The 24,587-nt window shown below is 39.0% G+C and overlaps 2 protein-coding genes across 3 annotated transcripts in view; one reads left to right on the top strand and one right to left on the bottom strand.

Moving 5' to 3' along the window:
• The window catches only part of ric1 (RIC1 homolog, RAB6A GEF complex partner 1), a 38,198-nt gene extending 19,463 nt beyond the window's left edge, over positions 1–18,735 (bottom strand). For both annotated transcript variants that reach the window (XM_046066603.1, XM_046066604.1), the window contains exons 1-2: positions 18,057–18,735; positions 11,473–11,580 (exon numbers count right to left, since the gene is read on the bottom strand). In XM_046066603.1, coding sequence (XP_045922559.1) covers positions 11,473–11,580; positions 18,057–18,197 — 249 coding nt within the window. In that variant the 5' untranslated portion in view covers positions 18,198–18,735. The remainder of the gene's footprint in view (positions 1–11,472; positions 11,581–18,056) is intronic.
• exosc2 (exosome component 2) lies at positions 18,071–24,149 on the top strand. Its single transcript, XM_046066605.1, has 10 exons — positions 18,071–18,183; positions 20,032–20,223; positions 20,890–20,991; positions 21,268–21,313; positions 21,451–21,540; positions 21,705–21,770; positions 21,858–21,926; positions 22,498–22,674; positions 22,958–23,086; positions 23,765–24,149. Exons 2-10 carry the CDS (start codon positions 20,102–20,104, stop codon positions 23,843–23,845), a joined length of 882 nt encoding a protein of 293 aa, XP_045922561.1. The 5' UTR covers positions 18,071–18,183; positions 20,032–20,101; the 3' UTR covers positions 23,846–24,149.
• The last annotated feature ends 438 nt before the right edge of the window (positions 24,150–24,587 follow it).

Here is a 24,587-nt window from a genome sequence, read left to right as displayed (position 1 = left end):
GCGCACACACACACACACACACACACACACACACACACACACACACAGCTCTCAGGGAAACTGCTGAAATTGAGCCTGTTGTCTGAAACATGATACGAAACCTGATCTGAATGCCACCGTCAGCAGTAATGTGCTATGGTTTTGCAACGTCTCTACACAGAAAAACTTCTGTCATGCTACAGACCCACCTAGAACCAGACTGAGTTCAAGGCACAAATCCTGATTCTACTATTTACAGTGTTTTATTCGTTTGTGCTTAAATGTATGGTGATGTTTTGCTCATCTTTGGTTGCAGTGTACTGAAGTAACCCTTGACTTTTCTAGTGCGGTGACAGTGTTGTTAGTAGCAGGACAACATGTTACCATAGTGATATGAAAACCCGAACCAGAGGTAAAGACAGCAGCAACATGAAGCTTGACTATTAAAGAACAGCCAGTGCCAGAGAGGGGACAGAGTCAGACTGAGGTCTGCTAAACCCATCAACAACGCCTTGGAGCGCCACAAATGAGTACATGCATGAAATCTACTTCAAAAAGAAAAAGTTCGTCTTATATGCTTCTGTTTCCCACAACAAAATGAACATTGCACATTTCAATGTTAAAATAAAGCCCCTAAATATACATAGAGGTTAAAACATTATTTATGAAGTAATTATGTATAGTGATGATATTAATAAAAACAACAAAGTTGAGTTTAATTGTGGTCATTTCCAAGAATGATCTAAAAGTTTTGGCACAATATTCGAAGCATCTCCTGACACAAAAATGTTGTGCAAACATTAATGCTCAAATATTTCATGAGGACAGAAATTGATGACACGGTTAACAGATGTGGTGAACTGAATCACTGAGCTGATGCCAAACTAGTTACCAAGTTACCATATTTTACAGTAGGTAAAATAAGAACGCAAACAATGTTATTGTTTAGATACTGAACACGATGAAATTGTATACCGCACACATGTGCACAAATTCTCTGTCATCGAAGGACATTATTTACTTCAGTTACACAACACTCATGGTCAACGTGGTGGTCCATGTGTGACAAAAATCTCAACCTCTTTCAAGTTTTTTCTTGCTGGTAAAGAGAGACCCACATACTGTTTGCAGAGGTACCTTTTAAGATACACGGTATATCTCACATCAGCTACATGCATTAAACTACTTATGTCTACAATGAGCTGAAATATTATCGTAAATCGCTATATAGCCAATTGCAATATCCAATTCGCAGGATCTGCAATTGTTTGATAAAAAGGTAAAATGTGTCACAACATGCCATTATAAATGAAGCATGGCGATGCTACAGATTTATTTTTCAGAAACACAAAACAAAGATTTATCCCTAACATTTATGTGTAGTTGTGAGACCTCACCAAGACAAGATGACATAATGCAGTTAAAAAATAAAGTTTTTTTAGTGTTATAATAAATGCTTTAAAAGGAAAGTATAGCTGATTATGTCAGCTGATTGCTGTGTTTTGTGCTGGATTTGTGATTGTTCATGCTCTCTGGTGGACAAACTATGTAATGACAACACTTATAACACGATTAAAGGATCCATCTCTCTGTTTCTTTTTAAGTTGTCATTTATCGGCTGTTCTAAACAGTGATACCAATTTATTTGCAATTAGCAAATCAGCCGATTTATCGGTCAGGCCCTATAAATGACCATCCACTAAAATCTGCATCAAAATTGACATTGAACCCACATCTTCATAAATTCAGACAATGCTTCTTTCCCAGAGGGGGCACCATGTGGGCTCAGATGCGAGTGTGGCTAGCAAGTTACTATACTTCAAAAGCACTTCAGGAGGCAGGGAATCTCAGTGAAGTATCAAAGATTAGAGGGGGAGGGGTGGGGAAACTATTTGGCAACCTAGGACACACTTCATCGGTGTCTCCCATTTTCAGCATCCCTTTCATCTGCAGTTTGATCATGCTAGATACATGAAAGCATTCACACACCCATTCATCTTTTCATGGGACTATGAGATTATGAGCTTAACTCATCTCGCCTGTGAGAGAAAAACTGTGGATGAAAGGCACATAGGGATGGAATGCCACAACTGAGATGTGTCCCATGTCTCTGGGGACTCTTGGCTCACTTGCTACATTCACACATGCAGAGATAATGATGGAAGAACAGGAAGGGGCAGGAAGCCAGTCATTGTCAACTAAAGCCCAATAAACACACAGGCACTGAGATTCAAAAGGCAAAATGCACCCAGGGGCTCAGAGTGGGGGAAGTTTAAAAAGTTTTCTCTTTATCTCCTCTGACAAATGGGAGCGGCAACAAAAAGCTGCAGCTCCTGAACCAGCTGGTGGATCTCTCAGGAGTCTTTCAAGAGCCTTTACAATAGGATGCATCTACAAATGAGTGACGCCAAGACCGGCTTAGTTTCCGCTGCAGATACAGGACCGCAATGCCAATCAGAGTTCCCCCTGTACAAAACATACTCCCTGTAAAACTTAAATTCAAGTGGCTAATTCACTGATTTATCAAGGACTGGTACATGATATGATAGGCCATCTCTCTCTCTCTCCTCATAGTGGCAACATTCGAAAAGAACTACACAATTTGATTTAAAAAAAGCAAAAAACCTGGTTGGCTTTATCAGTATAAGTGAGGGATTAAGTGAAACCTGGTTAACACAGCTCTATGATTTCTACGCTTGACTAGGTTTCTAAACAAGGTTTTTACAAGAACACGTGCAAAAGTAAAGACTGAGGATGCATCTTGTGACAGCAGCACAGCAGGACAGAAGGAAATGCCATTTCATGTCTACAGGTACATGGATCTAAAATAATTGAATACAAATCTGAGTACAACTAAACATAACGTAAAATAAAGACCGTGAAGAAAAACTCTGGGTCTGTCCACTACAACAACTTAAGTTCAAAAAAACTCTAATTAATTAGTTTAAAATGTTGGCCTTTGTTAAAAAAATAAGGGGTAGGGGAGACCAAACGCATGTAAAATGGGTTTCAGAATAATGAAACTAAATGAAAATATGTAAGTATAGCAGAACAGGGCCTTCTCTCTTAGTTCATGTAACACTTCCTCTTCTTCAGTTGGCACTATTTAAAAAGAACTATTACGACTTGACGCTGCATTTGAAAAAAAAAAAGGTGGGGGGTGGGGGGGGATCAAAGGATTGATTTAATGCTGCTGTAAAAACACAAACAGAAATGAAGAAGAAAGAGCTGACTGGTAGCTACTCTAGTTCAGGCTTGTAAGCAGAATGAAAGACGGTGGTTTTTGCAGAGAAAGTGGCAAATCAGCAGAAAACTGTTCACCATGTAACAGTGAACTGAGGCCTCTGTTCTGCATGTTTAAACAAGCTCCAAAAGGTCCACACACACACACACACACACACACACACACGTTCACTGTGGAGCTACCAGCATGGATCGCAGACAAGTATAAACGGGGCACAAGCGTGCAACAGCAGATGCACACGTGTGCATCTGTAACTGCAGGCACACAGCTGTCAGACAGTCCTGACTGAAGCATGGGACGACTAAAGACAATCCATCCACCTCTCCATGAGTTTATCAGTTTATTCTTCATTAGAGTTGATTACAGGAGCGGGGAGGAAAGCAACCGACAAATCACTTACTAGTATGTCATTATTTTCAAGTCATGCTCTATCTTTCTCAACAGATAAGGAATTGTGTGCGACAGTTGGCTAAATCGTCAGAGGGAGCAGAGCAGTAAAAGTGTATGGCCAAAGTTAACTTAAACGTATTTTAAAAGTGCAGAAATTTTAAATCTTCTAAAACTAGATCAACCTGGCAGATAAAACCGAACTGTCCCTTTCCAACCAGACAAAACTGACCAGCTCTGTGTGATCAAGGAGAGAGCTCAGTGAAAAGAACTCCTAATCCAGTTGAGCCACAACGCAAAGTAAAAAGTAAACACCTCTCTGATGCAGTCAACAAAATTGTGTTTATTGCAAGAGCTACTAGATGCCGTTATGCATCCACATCCTGAATGCGCGGGTATGCAACAGAGATAAGATGAGATAGGAACCTGAAGCTTGCATTTGTTTAGAAAAACATAAAATGCTGCAGAAAATGTTGACTGTGCATTTTCAGGAATCTGCAAACAGTCTTTCACCTGGATGACTCCTGCTGAACAAAAGCTAAGTTATTATCCTATTTTCCTTCCTATTTTAGTTTTACTTACAATGCTTATATTTATGCAAGCTAATAATGTACGTGGAACTAAGTCTGTGCCGCAGAAAAATGCACCCAGTTCTTGGTAACCAAAAAAAATAAAAAATCCTTGGTGAAAACACTTTTCCTGAGAGCTGCTGAGCGAGTCTAAAAACAGAGTGGGAACATTTTTTGGCCTCGGACAGATCCCAAAACACACACAAGAAGAGCTAAATGCTAAGAAGTATTTCCCCTGTTTGAAGAACTTTCATAAGTCCATCCCTCTCGCTCTGCTTTAGCTGTTTCTCTTAGCCGTTTCTCTCGCACTCTTGGCCTCATACAAGCTATAGATAGTCCTAGCTATGGTTTAGGAGGGTGATTACGTTAGCCTCAAGGTCTGCACGAGTGTGAGAGCAGCCAAACATCTGGGAAACAGCTGGTAGTTGAAGTGAGAACTACTGCCTGGGCAAATGCTGGCCTTTAGTGATCTGCAGTCCCCGACATCTCCAAGTCTGCTCACCCTACAATTAAACTACAATAATAGGAGTGAGAAGAGTTTTGGCTTTTTGGAGATAATAAATAGGCAGCTAATGGAGTAAACATCTTACGTGAAAGGGTCAGTGTTAGGCAGTAACGTGTGATATTATTACTTTTCCCAGTACTGATGAGTGTAAAGGGATTACTATTTCCAAAACAGTAATAATATTACAGTTACTATTCCACTGCACGTCAAACAGTGGATCACTTAACAAATCTGAGGTAGAACATTCAAAAACAATTATGATAAAATCTTTTTTCAACAAATATGCATGAGTAAAATCCCTTTTCAGTCCCTTTTCCGCAACAAAAGAAAATGTCTTAAATCGAAAAATTAAGTGCCAAAAACGTTTATTGTACATTTACTGAATATTTACTGAATATTTGTTATATTGGAAAATTGTAATATAATTGAAAAATTACTGTTTGATTCCCAAGCGCAAACGCCGCATTACTGCGTTACCAGAACACACCATCATTCATCCAACATGCGACTGCGTGGCAGCTCAGCAGCAGTTCAAGGCAAGAAGCCGGTGCTTATGTTGTTCAAGTCAGCTGTTAGCCAAAAAGCTAAAGGAAGAATGGAGAACAATAGAGAGAGGCGTTCTTTCGACAGCTGTAGGTTTTGCTATTATTGTGTCATAGTCAAAGGTGCAAAGGACATTTTCGTCCCTTGTAAAATTTGTGCGGCCAGCAAAAAGCTTTCAACCACAAACATCTAATTTATTGAAGCATCTGCTAAAGCAGCACAGCAATGTGAAACACGCTACTGCCAGAGAAAGTAAAATAGTAACATAACGAGTAATATAACTCGTTACTTTAAATACCCAGTAGTCATTAAAGTAATATTATTACTTTTTTTAAGAAGTAGTAAGTAATAAGTTAACTTATTACCATTTCTGAGAAAGTGGAAGGAGTATAAGGCATCACAAACCCTTGCTAGATTAACATTATTGACTCTGTGATGATTAAGAGCAATTATGTGAAGAGTTCTGTGTCTTTTCGGCGACTGTATAAAACAAACTGCTGATGGAGAGTCAGCAGGTGTGTTTGCAGTAAGAGATCAGAGGTTTAGGTGTGTGTGTGAGAGTGTGAAGAAGGGTTAGGAAGATACCTGAAGGGAAAAGCAAGGCGAGCAGATTCAGGTAGTGAGTAAACACTAAAATAAGGTGGAGAATGAAGCAGAATTAAAATGGTGAAATAAGAAATAAGGTATTTCTTATTTCACCATTTTAATTCTGGTGCAAAAGATAACACAGAGTCACTATTTCAAGCACAGCCACCAAATTATTTTATTTATTTTTCGGTACAATTTTTTTTACCTTTTTTTCCCCCATCTTCAAATTGTGTGCCCAAAGGAAAATTATTTTTCTTGTGGACTGAAAAAGCAACTGATTTTATTATTATAGTACCAAAAAGTAAAATTCTCTTGTACAATATATATAATAAAACATCAATACTTGACCTCTGGGTAGGGATACAACATTCCCACGGAAAATATCGCAGTACTATGCTGTATCGATCACCTCCCCACCCTCCCACCTATAGAATACAGTGTTCCTTCCTTTGTACAGTTCTCTATAGAGAGTTTCATTACAATTAGAGCTGCAGCTCAGATTTAGGCTGCAACCTTGTTGGCATTAAAGAGGGATTTGTGATTTGTGGAGGGACAGTCCATACACATTTTTGCCACGCAAATGAACAGGTCGAACACATGTCACTAATACAAACACACACGGGGTAAAGCCAGCCTATTCCCACATTAACATTTCATACTTTTCACCAGTCATGAGTCAGAATCAAACTCGCGAAGTGAGCGAACAAGTGTGCCCCCCGGTATTTTTAACTCCTCCACCTGCTCCCTGTGGTGTTTGGCTGGGTGGGCCTGGGAATGAGCCTGACTTACTGTTTTACCCCCGTCACATTCACAGCATTCGTTCATGTGTACTTTGGCTTCACTAAAAGAGGGAGGGATGAAAGGAAGGACTGAGAGAGACAGACACCAAGAGGCCAAGAGGTCATTGTGCTCGTATTCATTAATACTTCGTGTTTTGTTTTCACTATTTTCAATCAATCTGCCATTTTGGTGTTGACCTGAACTGCCAGTCAAAGCATTTAACATGACACTATTACAGACTGATGAAAACTGTATCATCGTACAAATATATTTCCTTCTTCCACTTATTTAAGTTAGGAAAGATTAAACTTCTGCTTCAAACATCCTGTAACTTTCAATTTGACAATAAACCACCGTTTGTGTATGTGTGTGCGTGCGAGCGTGCATGCTTTGCAGTAGCCTGGCTGATACAGTATGTTCAACAGAATGGCTTCAAGGAGAAGAGGTGGTGTTTTGGGAGAAACATGCACTCTCTGCCACATTGACTTCTAAACAGCCTTGTGACCTTGACAGTATTTCCTGGCAGTGTTTACAAAAAGATCTAGGATTAGCAGGATTAAGGTGCATAAAAATTATATATATATAAAAAAAAAAAAAAGGAAAATACTGAACTAAACAATTAATTTACATCCCTGTTTCTGAATCACTTAAATCAATTTGTTGTTTTGTTTAAGTATAAAGCAGCCAAATTCACTGGTTAAATCCAACGGTTGCAGTTTGATTAAAAAGTTAATAAACACTTTTATATCCCTCCCAACATTGTGTACAAGTCTACACACTTTTGTATGCATGGCATGGCTACAAGCACACACAAACACAAAGCAGCACATTTATCCAGCGGGCACTAATGATTCTAATGAATAAATTCTCTGTGTGCGGTTTGTTTTGACGCTGCATGCTTCTGTTCTGAGTCTTGGCGGTTGTCCCGTGTGTTGGTGATCACATGGCCATTGGAAGCTGATTGAGTCATCTGCTGACTCGGGGCACTTGCCTTGTGTGAGATTCTTCAACAAGACACTTCCTTCACACATTTACCTTAGTGGCAGAACACTTAGCTAACAATCATGGGTAATGGTAGAAAGAACAGGATATGTTGCCCCAAATTTGCAACAGTGGAGCGTGTTACTTTTCAGCGTATTACATCACTAAACATCTAGTTCTCATTATCATGCGCTCTCTCTCATATATTCCTTGCTGTGCTGCTTTTCTTTGCCTGAATACTGAAACTAGATGATAATCATTACGAGAAACATTTTCTGTCAAATAAAGGAGACCACAAGCAGCCGAGTTAAAGCTCCTATCACACATTTGTCCTTTTAAGCTTTCTGTTTATTTACATGAACATCCAAAGATAAACAATCTGATTCCACTACCACTACTCAGACTTCTTTGTCTGCTTCAACGTGTTTCACACAACAGATGCCGCATCCGTCTGTTCCTTCTCTGAACTCTCAGTTTGTTTCAAGACATTAGTTTATCACAGACAGGGCTCGTTACTGGAGATTACATTCCAATCCTGAAAATAAATAACAACGACTAAACAAATCCAGCCATGATGCACGCTGCTGCCTTAAGAGATACTCCCTGTTCCCTGAGGGTATCAAAACCTGTTGTCAATATATACCATGGATAGCAAGTGCTTTATGCTTCAAAACAACATAGATTGTTGATTATCTGCCTGTACTGTGGCGTAAAAACTGACAGCTGATTGAAAATGACAATAATGCTTATCACAAACAATACTATCTTAATGTCATGTTTAGATTTTCATGGCTGATAGATACGGTAAGGGAACCAAACTGAACTGCAAAAGATCTGATGATCCGACTGGAGGCGTGATAGTGGAGGAACGGTTTGGCGAAATTAACATCAGTAAGCTTGTGTGGGCTTACATACAGAAACATGCTGGCGAGAACATAGTCATTTCATCTCCATGGCAATGAGCATGAATTTTTTAAATCTCGTCTTTTAAGCTTTGAGGGCTGATCATTTGCATATTGATTTGGGTTGTGGGTTCTTCTCGAGAGTGGACCTAAGGTGGGGGCTATAATGGAGATGTTTCATGACTACTTCAACAGAAAACAGGCTGTGTTTTCTCCCCTCATCGTGTTCAGCATTTGGGTTCATTTGTATTGATTCACAAAACACACACAAAAACTGAGGCCCCTGTTCATCTCCCAAAAGAGTTGAGGTAGCAAGATCCTTTTAGACAGCAGTAATGTGTTCCCAGTATAGAGCTCACCCACATGTCTGACCTGTTAAGAATGAGATCAGGGTTCAAGGACAACGGTGATTGACGCCCACCTTATAACCAATGTATAGGTCAAAAAAGGTTCCCCAGCCACTAGGATAGCACAGTTAATAGATTTAAGCTGAAATGTACAGATCCATGATCAATAAACCACAGAACACCAGTCTGTCCTATAAAGAACTACTGTTTGAATTGAATTGAATACACTTTGAATTGATTGACTCACACTCAGATAGAAAGTGCAGTGATCAGCACAGGACAAAGCATGACAACGTTTCAGATAAAGAGCAAAGTGTAACTGAAGAATTCAAATATTATCTTGAAATGTTAAAGGTTTGTTCAATGGCCTTTTACTGATTTATCCGCTAACAAAAATTACTGTGATGAGGCAATTTCAGGATGTTATTGTTTCTTTGTTACTTTTACTGTAATCCTCTTCATCCCCTATGGACACAATGAGCTCCCTCGTTCATTCCCTAACCTTGGCACCATGTTGAGCCTCCACCAAGTTAAGTTAGTTAGGTCTGTCACAGTTCTGTGCAGGGACAAATCTTTTTTTTTTTTTTATGCCTGTGGGAGTCCATTATTGAACCTTAACTAGCAGTAACTTAAAATAGTCAGTAGCAGGCTACTGATTCAAATACTGCAGTATTTGCCTAAAGCACCACATGTCGAGCTTCAATTGTTTTGTAAGTGGCCACTACATTCATGCAGCATTAAGCCTGGAGCTACTTGCAAGATGCACACCTGAAGTGATGACCATCCACGTCAAGTAAATGTGTAACCTCAAGAGTTGTACATGTACATACATAAATCTCTTTTCTTACACATCTGAAACCTGTAGTTAAGTCAATGCTACTGTAAAATCATAAATTATGATGACAGAGGAAGCACCTGAAGTAAAGTTAATTAAACACTTTTGATTGGTCCCTGAGTGACCAAATATAGTGAACAATAAAGACACATCGCAGGTCTCAATAAATCTAACTTCACACTAATACTGTTGCTCACTGTGTGGTGTGAAAGTGAAGCTGTAACATGATGTAGCGAGCTGCAGGGAGTGCGTTTCAGTTCCGCTCTCATTGTCACGGGAATACCTTCCTTGTATGTGGAGCTTAGCATCGTAGCACGGATAGGACAAATTCTGCTGTTTGTGCAGCCACACTTTTGTTTTTTCCTCTTTCTAGCACAGTTACAAGGAAGCTGCTTCTGTGGTTTTCTGCAACAGATGGATCCTGATAAAATCCGATTGTTAGAGATCAATTAGTGAAGCATCTTCTACCCACTAACTGAAACTCTACATGCAATGAATCGAAGTGGCAACAAAGGGGTAAGAGAGGACATTACTGTTACAGAAAACAGAAAGAAAACCAAACAGGTATGACAGAGGAGATAATGAGAGAGGAAGAGAATAAGAGATGATTACAGTCCGCCACACATGACCCGACAGCACCTGAAAACTGACCAATGGCTTAGTGTGTCAGAGCAACACCTTACACAGGCAGCTTAAGCAGCTGCTTATGTTTCAACTGCACTAAGGGACGTGACTAGTTTGAGAACTGTATAGATGTGGGAGGGTGAAGACTGTACGGATGTAGGATTACAAAGACAATGTCCACCTGTCATCAATTTTAACAAGTATAATGGCACACCACAGTTCAAGGTGCTACTCATAGGTGGACTCAGTTATCCAACCACATATTACGCATGGGTGAAAATGTATTAAAAGAAATGATTTTATCCATCATGATTTGACAAAAAATAGTGAAGGACTACTATAATTGACCGTTCCTGGCAAAAAGATAATAAATGGAGTAGCCTATCTGACAAAAACCCAATTTTAAAAATAATTTAACATTAGGAGAACAATTACATGAGACATAATAGTGTTGTTGACTTCTCAAGGCTTGATGATATATGATTATGATATAATGTTGAATTTCTATTGGTTTATAACTTTTGAGGATACAATTTCTGTGTCAACAACAAAATCTTTGTGAATTCTAGAGAATGACAGTCACAAGAATACTTCTTTTGTATGCAATTAATGTACTTTAAGGGGAAAGTAAGTGATTGTAATCCAACACACGTTTTGTTAAATCCAGCAAATGTTTCCTTCCTGTCACGGTTTGCTAGCATTCTGGTTTGTGTCTGCTCTGAAAAAAAAAATCTGGTTTTCCTACATGACCCAGGCTCTGTAAACGGAAAATGAAAGCCAATCAGCAACAAGTGGTGCACAGGAGTGATGGAAGTGGAAGGGAGAGTTCTATACACCTGCACATACGAATGTGCTGGACTCCAGGCACTGTGAAGAAGGAGAGATGGCCGAGAAAGAGGAAAGGGTATGAAGAGTATTAACACAGGAGAAAGTTATGTGACCAGAAAAGGGCGGAGGTGTTTCAAGGCTGGAGAAACCCCAGAGATTTGAAATTTGGGGGAAGGAGCTTCTGAGTGAGCACTGAAAGGAGGGAGGTATTTGTTTGGCAGAGTTCAAACATCAATAATTCTTCTGCAAACTCTCCCTTTAAGTGTTTTGTACTAACAAGGCATGATGATACAAAACATGGGCCAGTAGGCATCAATCAAACTGTAAATATGAGATGAGATGTCAGAGTGGTGTACTTACCGCCACAGCTATCATGGAGTCGTCTGGTTTCCATTCTGCCTTCTGGTACACACCAAACTGGGCCGCCGCCTTTGCAGACTCGATATAGCTGACTATCAAGACACTGGGCTGTGGGTAGGGAAGAGGGATATGGAAAAGAAAATGCGCCTGTTAAACATCCTGCAGGCCACAGACATCGGACTACATGGTATGACAACCAAAAACAAAAACACAGCAACTTCTACAACAGAATATGCACTACTACTGAAAGTCACATACTACATTTCACCCACAAATAACAAAGTTACCTTTGAATGTAAGTGTGATTTATGACAGCAACTTAATAATCCAGGTCATGTGAGAAAAGACCGAATGGCTGAAGCACAAATTTATAAATCCGACAATCCCTAGTGTTTTTGTGAAGAAAAAAATCACAGATCACTTGTTTTCTCGTAAGGCTGCAATTAGTTGATGGAAAATGAATCAGCAACTATTTTGATAAATCGATTAATCGTTTAATTAATTTTTGGTCCTAGGTTTTCAGATGTGATAAATTCCTACTTTTCCTCATTATTACCATCATAGTAAACCGAATCTTTGGTTTTGGACTATTGGACAACAATGTCTTGTATTGACTATTATTAGCTTGGGTTCTAGGAAATTTTAATGGGCATTCTACAGTTTTCTTTAGGCCCTCGCTTACACTATAATTTTAACTAAAATCATAAAATACAACTGAAGGCTATTGCACATTTAATTGCTTTAATAATGAGACTACTGGAGCAATCTAAAAGTAAGTCAACAGAAACACAGCTACACACTACTCTTAATGAAAAAATCCATTCAGCTGATTTACATTTTAAACATTGGCAGTGATAACGGCATTTTTCAATTAGTGTGCTGGAAGGGGATTTGTTGCCACTCGTTGCCTCGATTATTGGCTCTTTTGCTAAAAAAAAAGAAACAAAAAAATAAAAGGCAAAATTTCACATCAGGACAAATTCTGTTCCGAAAGAACGAGATGGCTATGATATTTGACGTTGTTTTTGACTGTCTATTCTTACCTTGAGGGTCATTTAATCTGAAAAATATCTCAGCCCAGCAAACAAAAGCATGTTCAGGCTCCTGTGTATACCATGCAACACAGCCAGATAGATGAACAGGCATACACAGACAGACTTCACCTGAGGCTGTTGCCCTTAATTTGCCTCTACCCCTGAATCAACTGTGGCAGGTATCTGTCTGGATCACAGAAGAATCATCACTACCAGTTCATTCCAATCCCCTAACACGGCATCCGAACAGCGAGTATGGTGTGTGTGTGTGTGTATCTGCGGTCAAACGAGAATCATTGAGTAAACTCAGCAGGTGTTAAAACAGCTGTTGAACAGGAGCACTGGTGATGGAGTTACTGTCTGAACACCAGAAACCTCAACATCTGGCAACGCCTAATTCTTGAGTCACTGGGATTATTCAACAACCAGTGGAAACCCCCTGCAGATAATTTATAGTACATTCATGTAATAAACCTTTATAGTTTTACTTGCAACTTTAATAGCATAAATTATTACTGAAGATGAATTAATACAGAGTCATACTGTAAATGTTACTAGAAGAGTTGTACAACCCCTAATTTATTTCTTAGCAAGTAGCAATGCCAGTGAGACTGGTAAACATGTTTTTTAGCTTGTGGTGCCACAGTTCTGGTGAACTTTTTTGATTCAGTTGATCCTCCATCCTTCCAGACACAGAAATAGGACGGAAAAAGAAAGCAGAAACTGCAGCCTCAGAAGTATATGGTGGCTCTGTATCTTTTAAAGTAATACAGCTAATTCTGTTTTCAGTTAGACAAGCAACAGTCTTTGACATTGCAGGAAAACCAGGACAATTTACACTGAATGGCTAGGTTAAAAAAAGCAGAGAACTAGCTTGTGTAATTCCAGCTATGCAACATTAGATCACGTACTCAGTCACGGTAATGAGAGAGAAGGTTTTTAAGTATTCTCTTTCGTGGCATTAAATCTTAATAATGCCAACGATATTTGCACTGGTGAAGCTCGCTCTGTGGGAAACTGAGGAACCTCTCTCCTCATAAGAAGACAATAGCATCTGATTACAATCAGAACAAACTCATTAGCTGTTCTGTAAATTAAAGGGGGTGAAATAAATCACACTAGGGGGAGCCTGTATGATTACATTTGGGAACTGGGGATGGAAACATAACTATTATTATTAATAAAACAGTTCAACAACATTGATGCAGCCCAATAGAGCTACATATGATTGAGGTTAAAGTCTTTATTTTTACCATTCATTTGAGATTTACAATACATCTGATAAAACTCTGTAGATATTGTTGCCCTAATCTTACATACATGAAAAAGCTTAACCCTAAATCAGAATTCAAGGTGAGAAGCAACACTGGGCAATACACTCTAGAAATATCTAACATATCATTTGCCAAAACATCTTGATTGGCAAAAGCTAATGAAAAATATTGACACACACAGGTCTTCTGGTACAAAAATTAATTTAGATCATAGTTAGTTAGTTTATGGATTACATTTTACAAAACCAGTCAACTCTTTCTCTGAAGCTGCATGAGTAGTTAACTGTACCAAAGTGTGTCTTGGCTTCCTTGGTCAGTGACTTGACAGTTACTAAGTATATTTGGATCAGTCACTGCAACACAAATACAAATATATCAAACTTGATTTGCATTCAATATAAAGAGCAAGAGAAATAATCAGGAAAATATTTTGGATTATTAAATGTCAGGATTCTGTACAATCTATCAATAACTTAGATTTTTGTACTTTTCAAGATGCTGTTCAAGTTTGGAAAAGTCACTCACTGCATTACCCAGCCCTGCAGGCAGGCAGGTGTAATGTCCACTGATAACTCACAGGCAGACCTGTGACAGAAAAAAAAACCAGACAAAACCCCTGTAGCACTGGCATTTAAGGACCTGAGTTTGCGAGACAACATCTCAAATAACCTGTATACATGATTTTAACCGAGCTTAAACTGAAATGGTTGGTAGGTAACTGAGCTCATGCATTTCCTCTGCATTTTCACTTCCCATGCTCCACCACATGGTGTAACTGAAGAAATCCCAGGGGAGCATAGAGGATTACATACACAACTGCGTGTACAACTATTCAATGTAGCTAATTTTCAGTCACCCAGAGCCAACTATAGTGCTACTATCGCATAATGGCGCAGCCACACCAAGAAACTCCATTCATCCCTCTATTCTTTGACATCCTGCGCAGTATCTCTCCCCTCCCATGCAGCTGGGCCAGGGCGATAGAACAGAACAACTACAAGGCCAAGCTACTGCGCTACACAGCTTAAGTAATAGTGCCTCAAAATAACTAGTTGGGCTCAGGCTGCAAAGGCCAAGGTCGGGGATAGATGGGATTAAAGAGAATAAGTCTGGTGGCAAGAAGGAGGGCCGCGAGCAACAGGCGCAAGAAATCTCAGAGGGGAAATGGCAGAAATTACCTTGATTCACCAAATAACCTGAGCTACATGCTAAAGTCCTTAGGAAGGGAAACATGTAGCAGAACAGAATATCTAGCCTATGTTTATACACTAAATCATGCTTTGATAAGATGCATTTTCACATTACATTAGTATTTAAGACACTTTTTTAGCATAAATTATTTTCATCATGTCACTCCGCTGCAACAGTCAAATGAACTCAGAAATGTGTGTCACATAACTGTAATACGGTCAGGCTCAGCATATGATGGATATTGCAATGACCCATTACTCACACTATATCTAATTTAATATCACAAACCAGATTGTATATTGATATTGACATATGGTCAAGTCTGCAATATTACATTTTTTCCATTTAGCTGACGCTTTTATCCAAAGCAACTTAAGATTGCTATTTATTTATCTATCTATCTCAGAGGTCACACGCCTCTGGAGCAACTAGGGGTTAAGTGTCTTGCTCAGGGACACATTGGTGTCACACAATGGATTCGAACCCAGGTCTCTCACACCAAAGGCATGTTTCTTATCCACTGCACCATCACCACTCCCATATGCATAAGAAATTCATTTAAGTTTTAGCTTGAACAAAAGCCTCCACTACATCTCTGTGTATAGAGTTGGCCAACATAATGAACTAAAATGACATAATGGATACAACAGATGTGAAAGTTGTCAAAGACAAGAAGTTGCTCCAATCGACATTCCTGACATAATCCTTTTCCTGGCCGCCTCATTCATACTCACAAGCAGGCAAAATTCTTAAGAAAGAGGGGAGGGAAAACATGGTCACATCCTGTGTGGGCCTCAGGAAACACAACAGTGACCCTGGTGCATTGTTGCTACAACTCAATAATACACAAGCTGTGTGGAACACAGACTAATATAAACAGTGCGCTCAACTGCAGGATATCAAATGAAATAGCTCATCCACATTTCAGCATCACAAAATCTGATGTATTCAAACAAATGAGGACAGAAGAATACAGTTCACAGTGCTTGCCGCACAGGGCAATAGTTGGGAGTTTTATAGGACTTATCTACTGCATTAATTGCTGGTGCTGGCATTTGAAACAGTGCAGCAACGACTAGTTGTTGATTGTAAAAATTAATTGCCAACTATTTGGATAATTGATTCATCATTTTGAGTCTTTTTTTTAAATTTGATTTGAGCTTCTTAAATGTGAATCTTTGCTGTTTTTTCCCCCTCCTCTCAGACAGCAATAATAATAATACTACATTTTATTTATAGGCACCTTTCTGAACACTCAAGGTCACCTCACAAAACATAATAAAACAGTACGGCAATAACTGATAACCAACTATGTACAGTAAAAAGATATTTGAGGATATTGTCTTAGGCTGTGGGAAAATTTGACATTTTATACACCAAACAACTAATCAAGAATATAATCGACAGATTAATCAACAATGAAAATAATTGTTAGCTGCAATCCTAATTTCCACTAAAATTAAAGTTGAACTATGACATGACTAGGTACAGGAGGACCTTGGTAATCAATGAGATGATAGCCTACTGGCAGATTTTCTTTTAAAAATTAAAAGTATCTTGTAGCAAATAAATAGATCTTTGGTGAAAATAGGATCTCATCTGTGCTAGCTGCCATGGTTGAGATTCTATATCCTACAAAATGTCAAAATAATTTTCTGTACTGCACTGTTCAACACCACTTATTACAGTGTTCATGTTTATAGTCACTACTTTTAAAATGTTGTGTCAACTTATGATTTGCTCCACTGCTTCCTCCTACATCTCCTCTCAGTAGACAGCTGGCTTTTGTGAGAAATACATAGTATTTGCTTTGCTCTCAAGAAAAATACTGCCAATAAAGCATTTCTCTCTTGGACAAACCACTGACTTACAGTATTGCTATTAATTTCTGAAGATTTTCCTCCCAAGTCTGAACTTAAATGTCACCTTACTGGTCACACAATGGTTCTGGTCAGCATGCACGGCCACAGATGACATATGTATGACATACCCTTAAAAGAAGGTTCAAGACAAAGGAACCCACAGCACAGAACCCTTTTTTGTGAAGTCATTTAAGCTAGTTTCCCCTTTCGGGATTAATAAAGTATATCTTCTTCTAAGTTAATGACTTAAATCCTACTGATAAAGGCAGTGGCTCAGTATTACCTGTATAAAAGCTATCACCTTACACAACAAAAATTGTAAAATAAAATCCAAAAAGAGAGCAAGTCCACACTGGCCTTCATTTAACTTCTGTATTGTGCTGTTGTGGAAGAACAATGGAAAATAAAAGGTATCTAATTGTGAGCTGACATGATGGTTTACATTTATAATTTTACTCCGGCAGACAACAAGATCTTGAATTAACGTTGAGCAGCTGCCTGACAAACATACCACAACATGGGGTCAGTGAATATTTGTTTTTAAAATAATAGGAAATATAATACTGATAATAACTTTAAGGCAGGGTGAACAAATACCACCGAAACTACTGAATGTACCAGTATACATTTCCCCTGGCGGAGGAAAAGTAAGCCACCCCGCTGCCTGGCATAAAGCATTCATCAGGTGAACTTCAGATGCTGTGGCTGAAGGAGATGAAAAGCCACCAAGCCTTTGTCATGAATGAGGGAGGAAAAGGGAGGAACAACGCATGTAAAACGCCATTCAGATACAACTTACTGACTAATTTTATTGCGATGCATCCTGAATGGCACACGTATGCGGATATACACTGTTATGATGCGTAACAATGTCACCGGTCATCTACAGTAACAGGTGTGTAACTTAGGTGGCACCGTTTGTCAACACATTAAGGTAAATACCTTCAGGTCGCTCATCACTAACGACACCACTGTTGCGCTCCCTCTTTATTATGCGTATTAATTATCTTTTTATTTAAGATTAAGGACAGGCAGCCAGATTGCTACGCAGCAGTGCAGATTTTGTTTGCAAATAAATGATGGCGACTGTAGTAGGTGAAGCAGGGTTAATCGCGTATATTGTCTAGCGTGCTAAAGTGAGCAGGGCACCGCACGCGTTGTTTTTGTCGGGACAGCTGAGCTCATGAGCGTGACTGAACCGAAGCTGCAGCTGGTTAGCTTACCCGACTAAACCAGATGCTGAGCTGTGTCTCTGACAGCACTGCGAAGTAAAACCTCTGGGAGCTGGGCTGGATGTGGAAGGGCTCCTCTTCACTCCTCAGCGGACAAAGCAGCCTCCGGGGCCAGCCGGTGAGAAAATACATGACGGCAAACTCACTCCGCTTCGACACTCCAAACAGTGTCGCAATGCCAGATGGTCTTTGCCCCTTATTCCTCCGAAGGTATTTTAATCCAAGTGAGTCACGGGCATTGTTTCCGTAAAAATGAAAACTTTAATATAGGTGCATGCAGTCCAGAGTCCACTGGTCTGGCTATCAATCCATGAATGCCGCACAGAAAGATCCCAGCAGCCGATGGAGCTACACAGCTAACGTTAGCTCTGGGCTAGCATTGGCTTTCCAACTTGAAGCTAATGAGCTGTCCAAGGCAACGACACTAACCGAAATCAAAAGCAACCAGGCCAGCAGGGACACCGTACAGCGCCGAACTAGCGTACTGCGGCTGACAAATAGATCGGTTAACTTTCGTTCCCGCAGCGGTGTCAGATCTTCTGCTGTCGGGACCAACGGTGTTTATTAGCGGTAAAGCGTCCAGTTTTCACTCCTCTGTGCTGCTTCGCCGTCGCCATCTTTACAAGAGTCTACCGACTCAAAGCTGATTGGCTGCGACGAAGACGTTTGCGTCGTGTTGACATCTGACGTCCCCTCTCCGTTATGTGAAACCGTGATTAAAACGCGGCTGCGCAGAAAGCAACATGGCTCGGCACTGACATCTGGCGGTGTAAATTAACCATGCACGGGAATCAAAACATTTTACTTATCTCATCATCAGTGTGGCCCTCAGACTGATCAAGCTCTGGCTCAGGGTTTGTACAACACAACAACAAATTATTACTTTATCAACACAGAGGAATGTAGTTTGACGTGATCACAGCCACAGCTACAGAGCAGTTCAGTGTTCTGTGCCAGGACAGTTGAGTATAGGGTTCATTCACAGGGTTGAAGAACAACATTTAAAAAACATCCAGTTCCACTGTGACATTTTAAACATTTTGGGTATTTGAGTAATTGCAATGACACCACTCCTCTTAACGTTTGCAGGATAATTTTACCAACTAAAATTTAAACATTAATAGGCATCACTATTTTATTCCATCCCTCTACAACTACTAATGTTGTTTAATGTTTCTTCCCCTCTCATCTTCCTTACTTCACTTCAGCAAGCTGAAGAACTTTGAAAATGAGACACTGGGACAGATCACAGGGAAGCTATTGAAAATAAATGCTGAATTTGGCATACAAAATATTAACATTTTATTAATTTTCACTATAAACTAATACCGAATTGTATTACTAGGCTGGACAAATGAGAAGCACCTCTTTTTATTGAATTTTAATGCCTCGTCTATTTTATATGAATATTTTTATGGCTTTATTGAAAGAAAAAATACAATAAAGACAAATAAATCTGTATGTTTGACCAAACATTTTAATTAAATTCTAAAAGTGACCCGTGGAAACAGTTCATAGTGTGCTTTAAAAAAAAACTGTTTTGCATAAAAGTATAATGCACGAACATATTAATAATTAGGCCTGCACACTTTTGAATTAAATAATTGGCTATATATTGAAACGCTTATTTTAAACATAGATCTAAAATGCATATATATTTATATTATACCTTACATTATAAATGTGCAAGACAAATATATCTGCGACATATTCACACTTAAGGTTTTCCATATAAAATAAATAATGGAATCTATTGTATGCACCTTCTAAGTTACTAATATTATGCTGCATGTAAGAACATATAACTGTAAATACATATATGAAACAAATATCTGAATCTCAAATATGTTCGTAGATGTGTATATATATGTTTTGTATGGGCACACACACCACCACTCGCTGACACTTTGTTAAACTGTTTTAATACTAACGTCAGGTAGACACAACATTCTGACTCGTACTATAGGTGGCGGTAAAACGCGTGCAGTTGTTTACCAACTACAAGAAACAGAAGAAGAAGAAGCAAAAGAAGAAGCATGGCTGCTGACATGAGATTACCAACTATTCGGAAACCAGTGTCGCTATCAGTTTCTGCATTTGACCGAAAAGATCTGGTCGTCCCCGGCGATGTTATCACTTCAGACACTGGCTTCATGAGGTAGGTGCTGGCTGGTTCACCGGTCGTGTGATCGGTTACTGTCTGGGGGATGTGGGCACACACACCATGTTATCATGGAGGGAAATCAAATAAAAGGAGCATGATAATCGATTCTTGTAGCGATACCTTGGTTTTAAAGCTGATTCAGAAAAGCTAGGCCAAACATGACTGCCAGTAAAAAAAAAAAAATCAATAAATCACTTGGGGAAAATCTACCATAAGAACCATGAACCACCAATGACCATCATCAGAAGCACCGATGTTTATGGTAGCCTGCACTTATTTCCCTAAAAAGGTTCAAGCTCATCTGGTTGTACTCTGATCATAATAATGTTGGTTTAGCATTTTACCAGTTTATGACGATTTAAACATTATGCCCAGCCTGTACTTTCCAGACAAACAGTCTGGTGAGCCAGACATCACAAACAGTGGTCAGTGTAAATCCTCCCATCTTCTCAGGCTGACAATACAATATCTGATGTAAGTTAAATTGTGATAGGGACTCAGAACAGGAACACAATTAGAATTGAATCCTTTAAAATTGTGTCTGTGTCCTCTATGAGAACTATCCGGAGGTCATAGTTAACCCAGCCTTTTCTTTACCACATTTCTGTTTTGCCAAATGTATTACTCATCATTGCTATACATCATTTGCGGTCTCCCCAGGGGTCATGGTACCTATGTTGATGAAGATAAGCTGACGGCTTCAGTCGCTGGAGAGGTGCAGAGAGTAGACAAGCTGATCTGTGTCAGACCACTCAAGACCAGGTAAGTGATTAAATTGAGGTTCTTTAACATTCACAGTAAAAAACTGAAGTGGGCCTAGTGGTACTCAATTGACTGGTGCAAGGTAGCGGGAGAAATTAAAGTCGTAAAGTCTAGAGGGCATTTCAAAATTGAGAAAAAATATTGTGGATTGTGATTGAGATTAAATAGATTGGGATATTTTTGCCAGTGTGTGCAGTAATTTTTATTGTTGTATTGTGCTGATGCTTTTGCAGAAGTTATGCCTTTATAATTTTGTTGTATGATCTTGAATTGCAGGTTCAACGGCGAGGTTGGAGATGTGGTGGTTGGCAGAATCACAGAGGTAAGGCCCTGCCAGGAACATCTCATATGTGATGTCTGACATTTTAAAAGTAGCCTAAAAATGTATGGTTACTGCAAGCTGGTGTCATTGTGGGTAGCAAGATATTTGATTTTTGATATGTGTGTTTTTTGTGGTAGGTCCAACAGAAACGGTGGAAGGTGGAGACCAATTCCCGGCTGGACTCTGTCCTCTTGTTGTCTTCTGTCAATCTGCCTGGAGGAGAGCTGGTGAGATGCTAGAAAATTTGATTACAAGGCCGATGTCTTTACACTGTTAGCTGAACTAGCGTTAACCTAAAAGACAGGGAGATGGGTTTGGATGGGGAAGATTGTTAAGGACCAACTTTATTTAATTTATTGTTTAAAATATTTTATATGATTTTCTCTTTTAGAGGAGACGATCAGCAGAAGATGAGCTCACCATGAGAGAATACCTTCAGGAAGGCGATCTCATCAGTGTAACTCACAGTTTATTAAAACCTTTCATTGGCTGCTCCGTCTTATTATACTCACTTATAATGTTCTTGTTGCTTGTGTTTTTTTAGGCAGAGGTGCAGTCTGTCTTCTCAGATGGAGCCCTATCACTTCACACTCGTAGTTTAAAGTATGGAAAAGTGAGTTATGCCAACATACATGATCACATAATATCCTAAATATGCACATTTTGGGTGATGTAACCACACACTCAACAATGCCACTAGTCTAGCAACTAATACATAATTGAGTACACATGAATAAAAAAGCAAAAAAAACTTTTAGTAGTTACTATTAATGAAGTGATTCATTGGTTAGTTACAGTCTTTGTTGGAAACGGTAATGAATGTAAAAATAACATCAGTGCCAGATGGGAGACTAACTTAGTGACTTTCACCTTTCATTGCTGGCTCCTTTGTATTCACTAAAAGTATAGAGGCTAAACAAATGGATATAGTCAAATTAATGTAGGGAATAATAGAAATGGAAAGCTCTTTACATTTAAAGCAAGGCTTAAATCAGTGTAATTAATCATATCCTATGTATATCACAGACTGAGTGCCATAGTGACTTGACCTTGATATGTACCATTACATTCTTGTGTTACAAAAAATGTAGCTTTCATTGTTTAACTAAAAAATACAGCAGTAATACATTTTCTTCTATCCTAATATGATCTAATATCTGGTTTCCACTTTGTCTGACCATCAGTTGGGTCAAGGAGTGCTGGTACAGCTCTCTCCTTCTCTGATCAAGAGGCAGAAAACACATTTCCACAACCTGCCGTGTGGCGCATCCATAATCCTTGGGAATAATGGCTTTGTCTGGTTGTATCCCACACCAGAACAACAGGAGGAGGAAGCTGGGGGCTTCTACACCAGCCTGGAGGTGAGAAAGAGCATTATATTGATGAATACACATTTGGATTTAAATTAAGAAGTTATAAATGCACCAGTTTGGAGGTGGGAATAGAAATATTATTAAAATACTGATGAGCACAAATTGTTTTAGAAATTCACCTAGTCTTCTTTTTACGTACTCTTACAGTACAATATATGTACAATAATCTGCAAAGAAGAGAAACACAGATACATTTTACTGCATCCAGATGGTATATCTGTGTATATGTTGAACATATTTGTTTGTGCATCTCCCGTCTCTATCCTTTCAGCCGGTTAGTCTGTCCGACCGAGAGGTGATTTCACGGTTGAGAAACTGCCTACTGGCTTTGGCTGCACACAAGGTCCTTTTATATGACACCAGCGTTCTCTATTGCTACGAATCTTCAGTTCAACACCAGGTAGGAAGCAATTTGATACAGTTTTACGCACATTTGTGACACTTATTTCAGTGTGTGATTGTTTTGGAATGAGACCCACTGTCTTACAAATGTAAAGCAATGACAATATATTGAAATAAAAAAAGTGGACTTTCCCATTTTGTGCCATCTGGTGGCCATATTGGAAATCTTCAGCAACAATTGATTACAGTTCTCAATTTTGAATCAGGCATGGTTGATTTCATGGGGGAACTGATGACCTAATCACTAATGCTTCTTGTAAATATTGTGATTATATAATATCTGCATGTTAGCTCATATGCTATCGCCATATTGTTGTTTACACATCTGCGTGGCACACAAAACATGGACATACTTAGTTTTGGTCAATTGTTGAACTAGACATACGTTTGCAACATTTTCTCTCTTGCTAATAACTGTAGTTAAACCCAGTTTTTTAATGGGTTACTAAACAGTCTTCTCCTAAGCTACGACTAAGTCTGTGTTCTTGGTTTGTCTTGGTAATAAAATAATGTTTACAGCATTCACAAATGTGATCATAAATCGGCATTATGCGTCATTCTGCTTGTTCATTTTTAGTGGTGATTGTTTGTTACATTTTGTTTAAAAAGCCTGTGGTATGTAAATATTGTCCGGTGTAACTGATCTAAAATTGTCCGCTTTATGCTGACTCTGTAGGTCAAGGACATCTTGAAACCCGAAGTGATGGAGGAGATTGTAATGTTGACACAACAGAAGCTGTTGGAACAGGAGGGTTAAAGAGCACAAATCCTAACTGTGACCTCACAAAACCAAGAACCCATCAATCAGCTGTGTCATGGACTGACCACCTATCTGAGTCTAGTCTATTGTGCAGTTGAATAGCTCTAAGTATATTTTATCTAAAAAACTGTTCAATGCTAATGGATATGATGGGTAACTTCTTGGGTAAATTCTTTCTTGGGTAAATTCTGCAACATTCAGAAATCACAAGAGCAGCTGTCGTTAAGTTTTACAAATGTATAGTGATACACTTTCCACTTGATACTGTGTGTTGTATGCAATAAATGTTCTGTCATTTTCAGTACGTGTCAGTGTGGTGTGTCTTGTTGAATAATGAAGAAACAGAAAAGAATACATGTATGGAAACTTAGGTCTTCAAGGTTTTTAGATCATGTATTACAGTACATCTGAAAAATGTTTGTTTATTGTGAAATAAAACAGTACTGACAAATTACATATTGTATAACACCGGATGAACTGTGGTGGTGAAAGTGGTATGGCCAATAAGAGCACAACTGATATATCGAGGTTATTTTAATACTTGGATTATATCGGTTGGCTATCCGTACATAGTTCATGAAAACTCAAGGTACTTAACAGTGTCATCGTCTCATAGGATGTGTGTCAGATTTTGTTTTGCTGTATGTGAGTTGGAGGAGCAGAGGTCAAAATTAAACTTTTGTTCCTTTAAAAGAATACATCACCTTGTAGAGAGTAAATTCTATTGAGTAAAAACAAT

This window comes from Micropterus dolomieu, linkage group LG13 (genome assembly GCF_021292245.1).
Source record: "Micropterus dolomieu isolate WLL.071019.BEF.003 ecotype Adirondacks linkage group LG13, ASM2129224v1, whole genome shotgun sequence".
Lineage (NCBI taxonomy): Eukaryota > Metazoa > Chordata > Actinopteri > Centrarchiformes > Centrarchidae > Micropterus > Micropterus dolomieu.
This window is presented reverse-complemented; position numbering and strand designations above follow the sequence as displayed.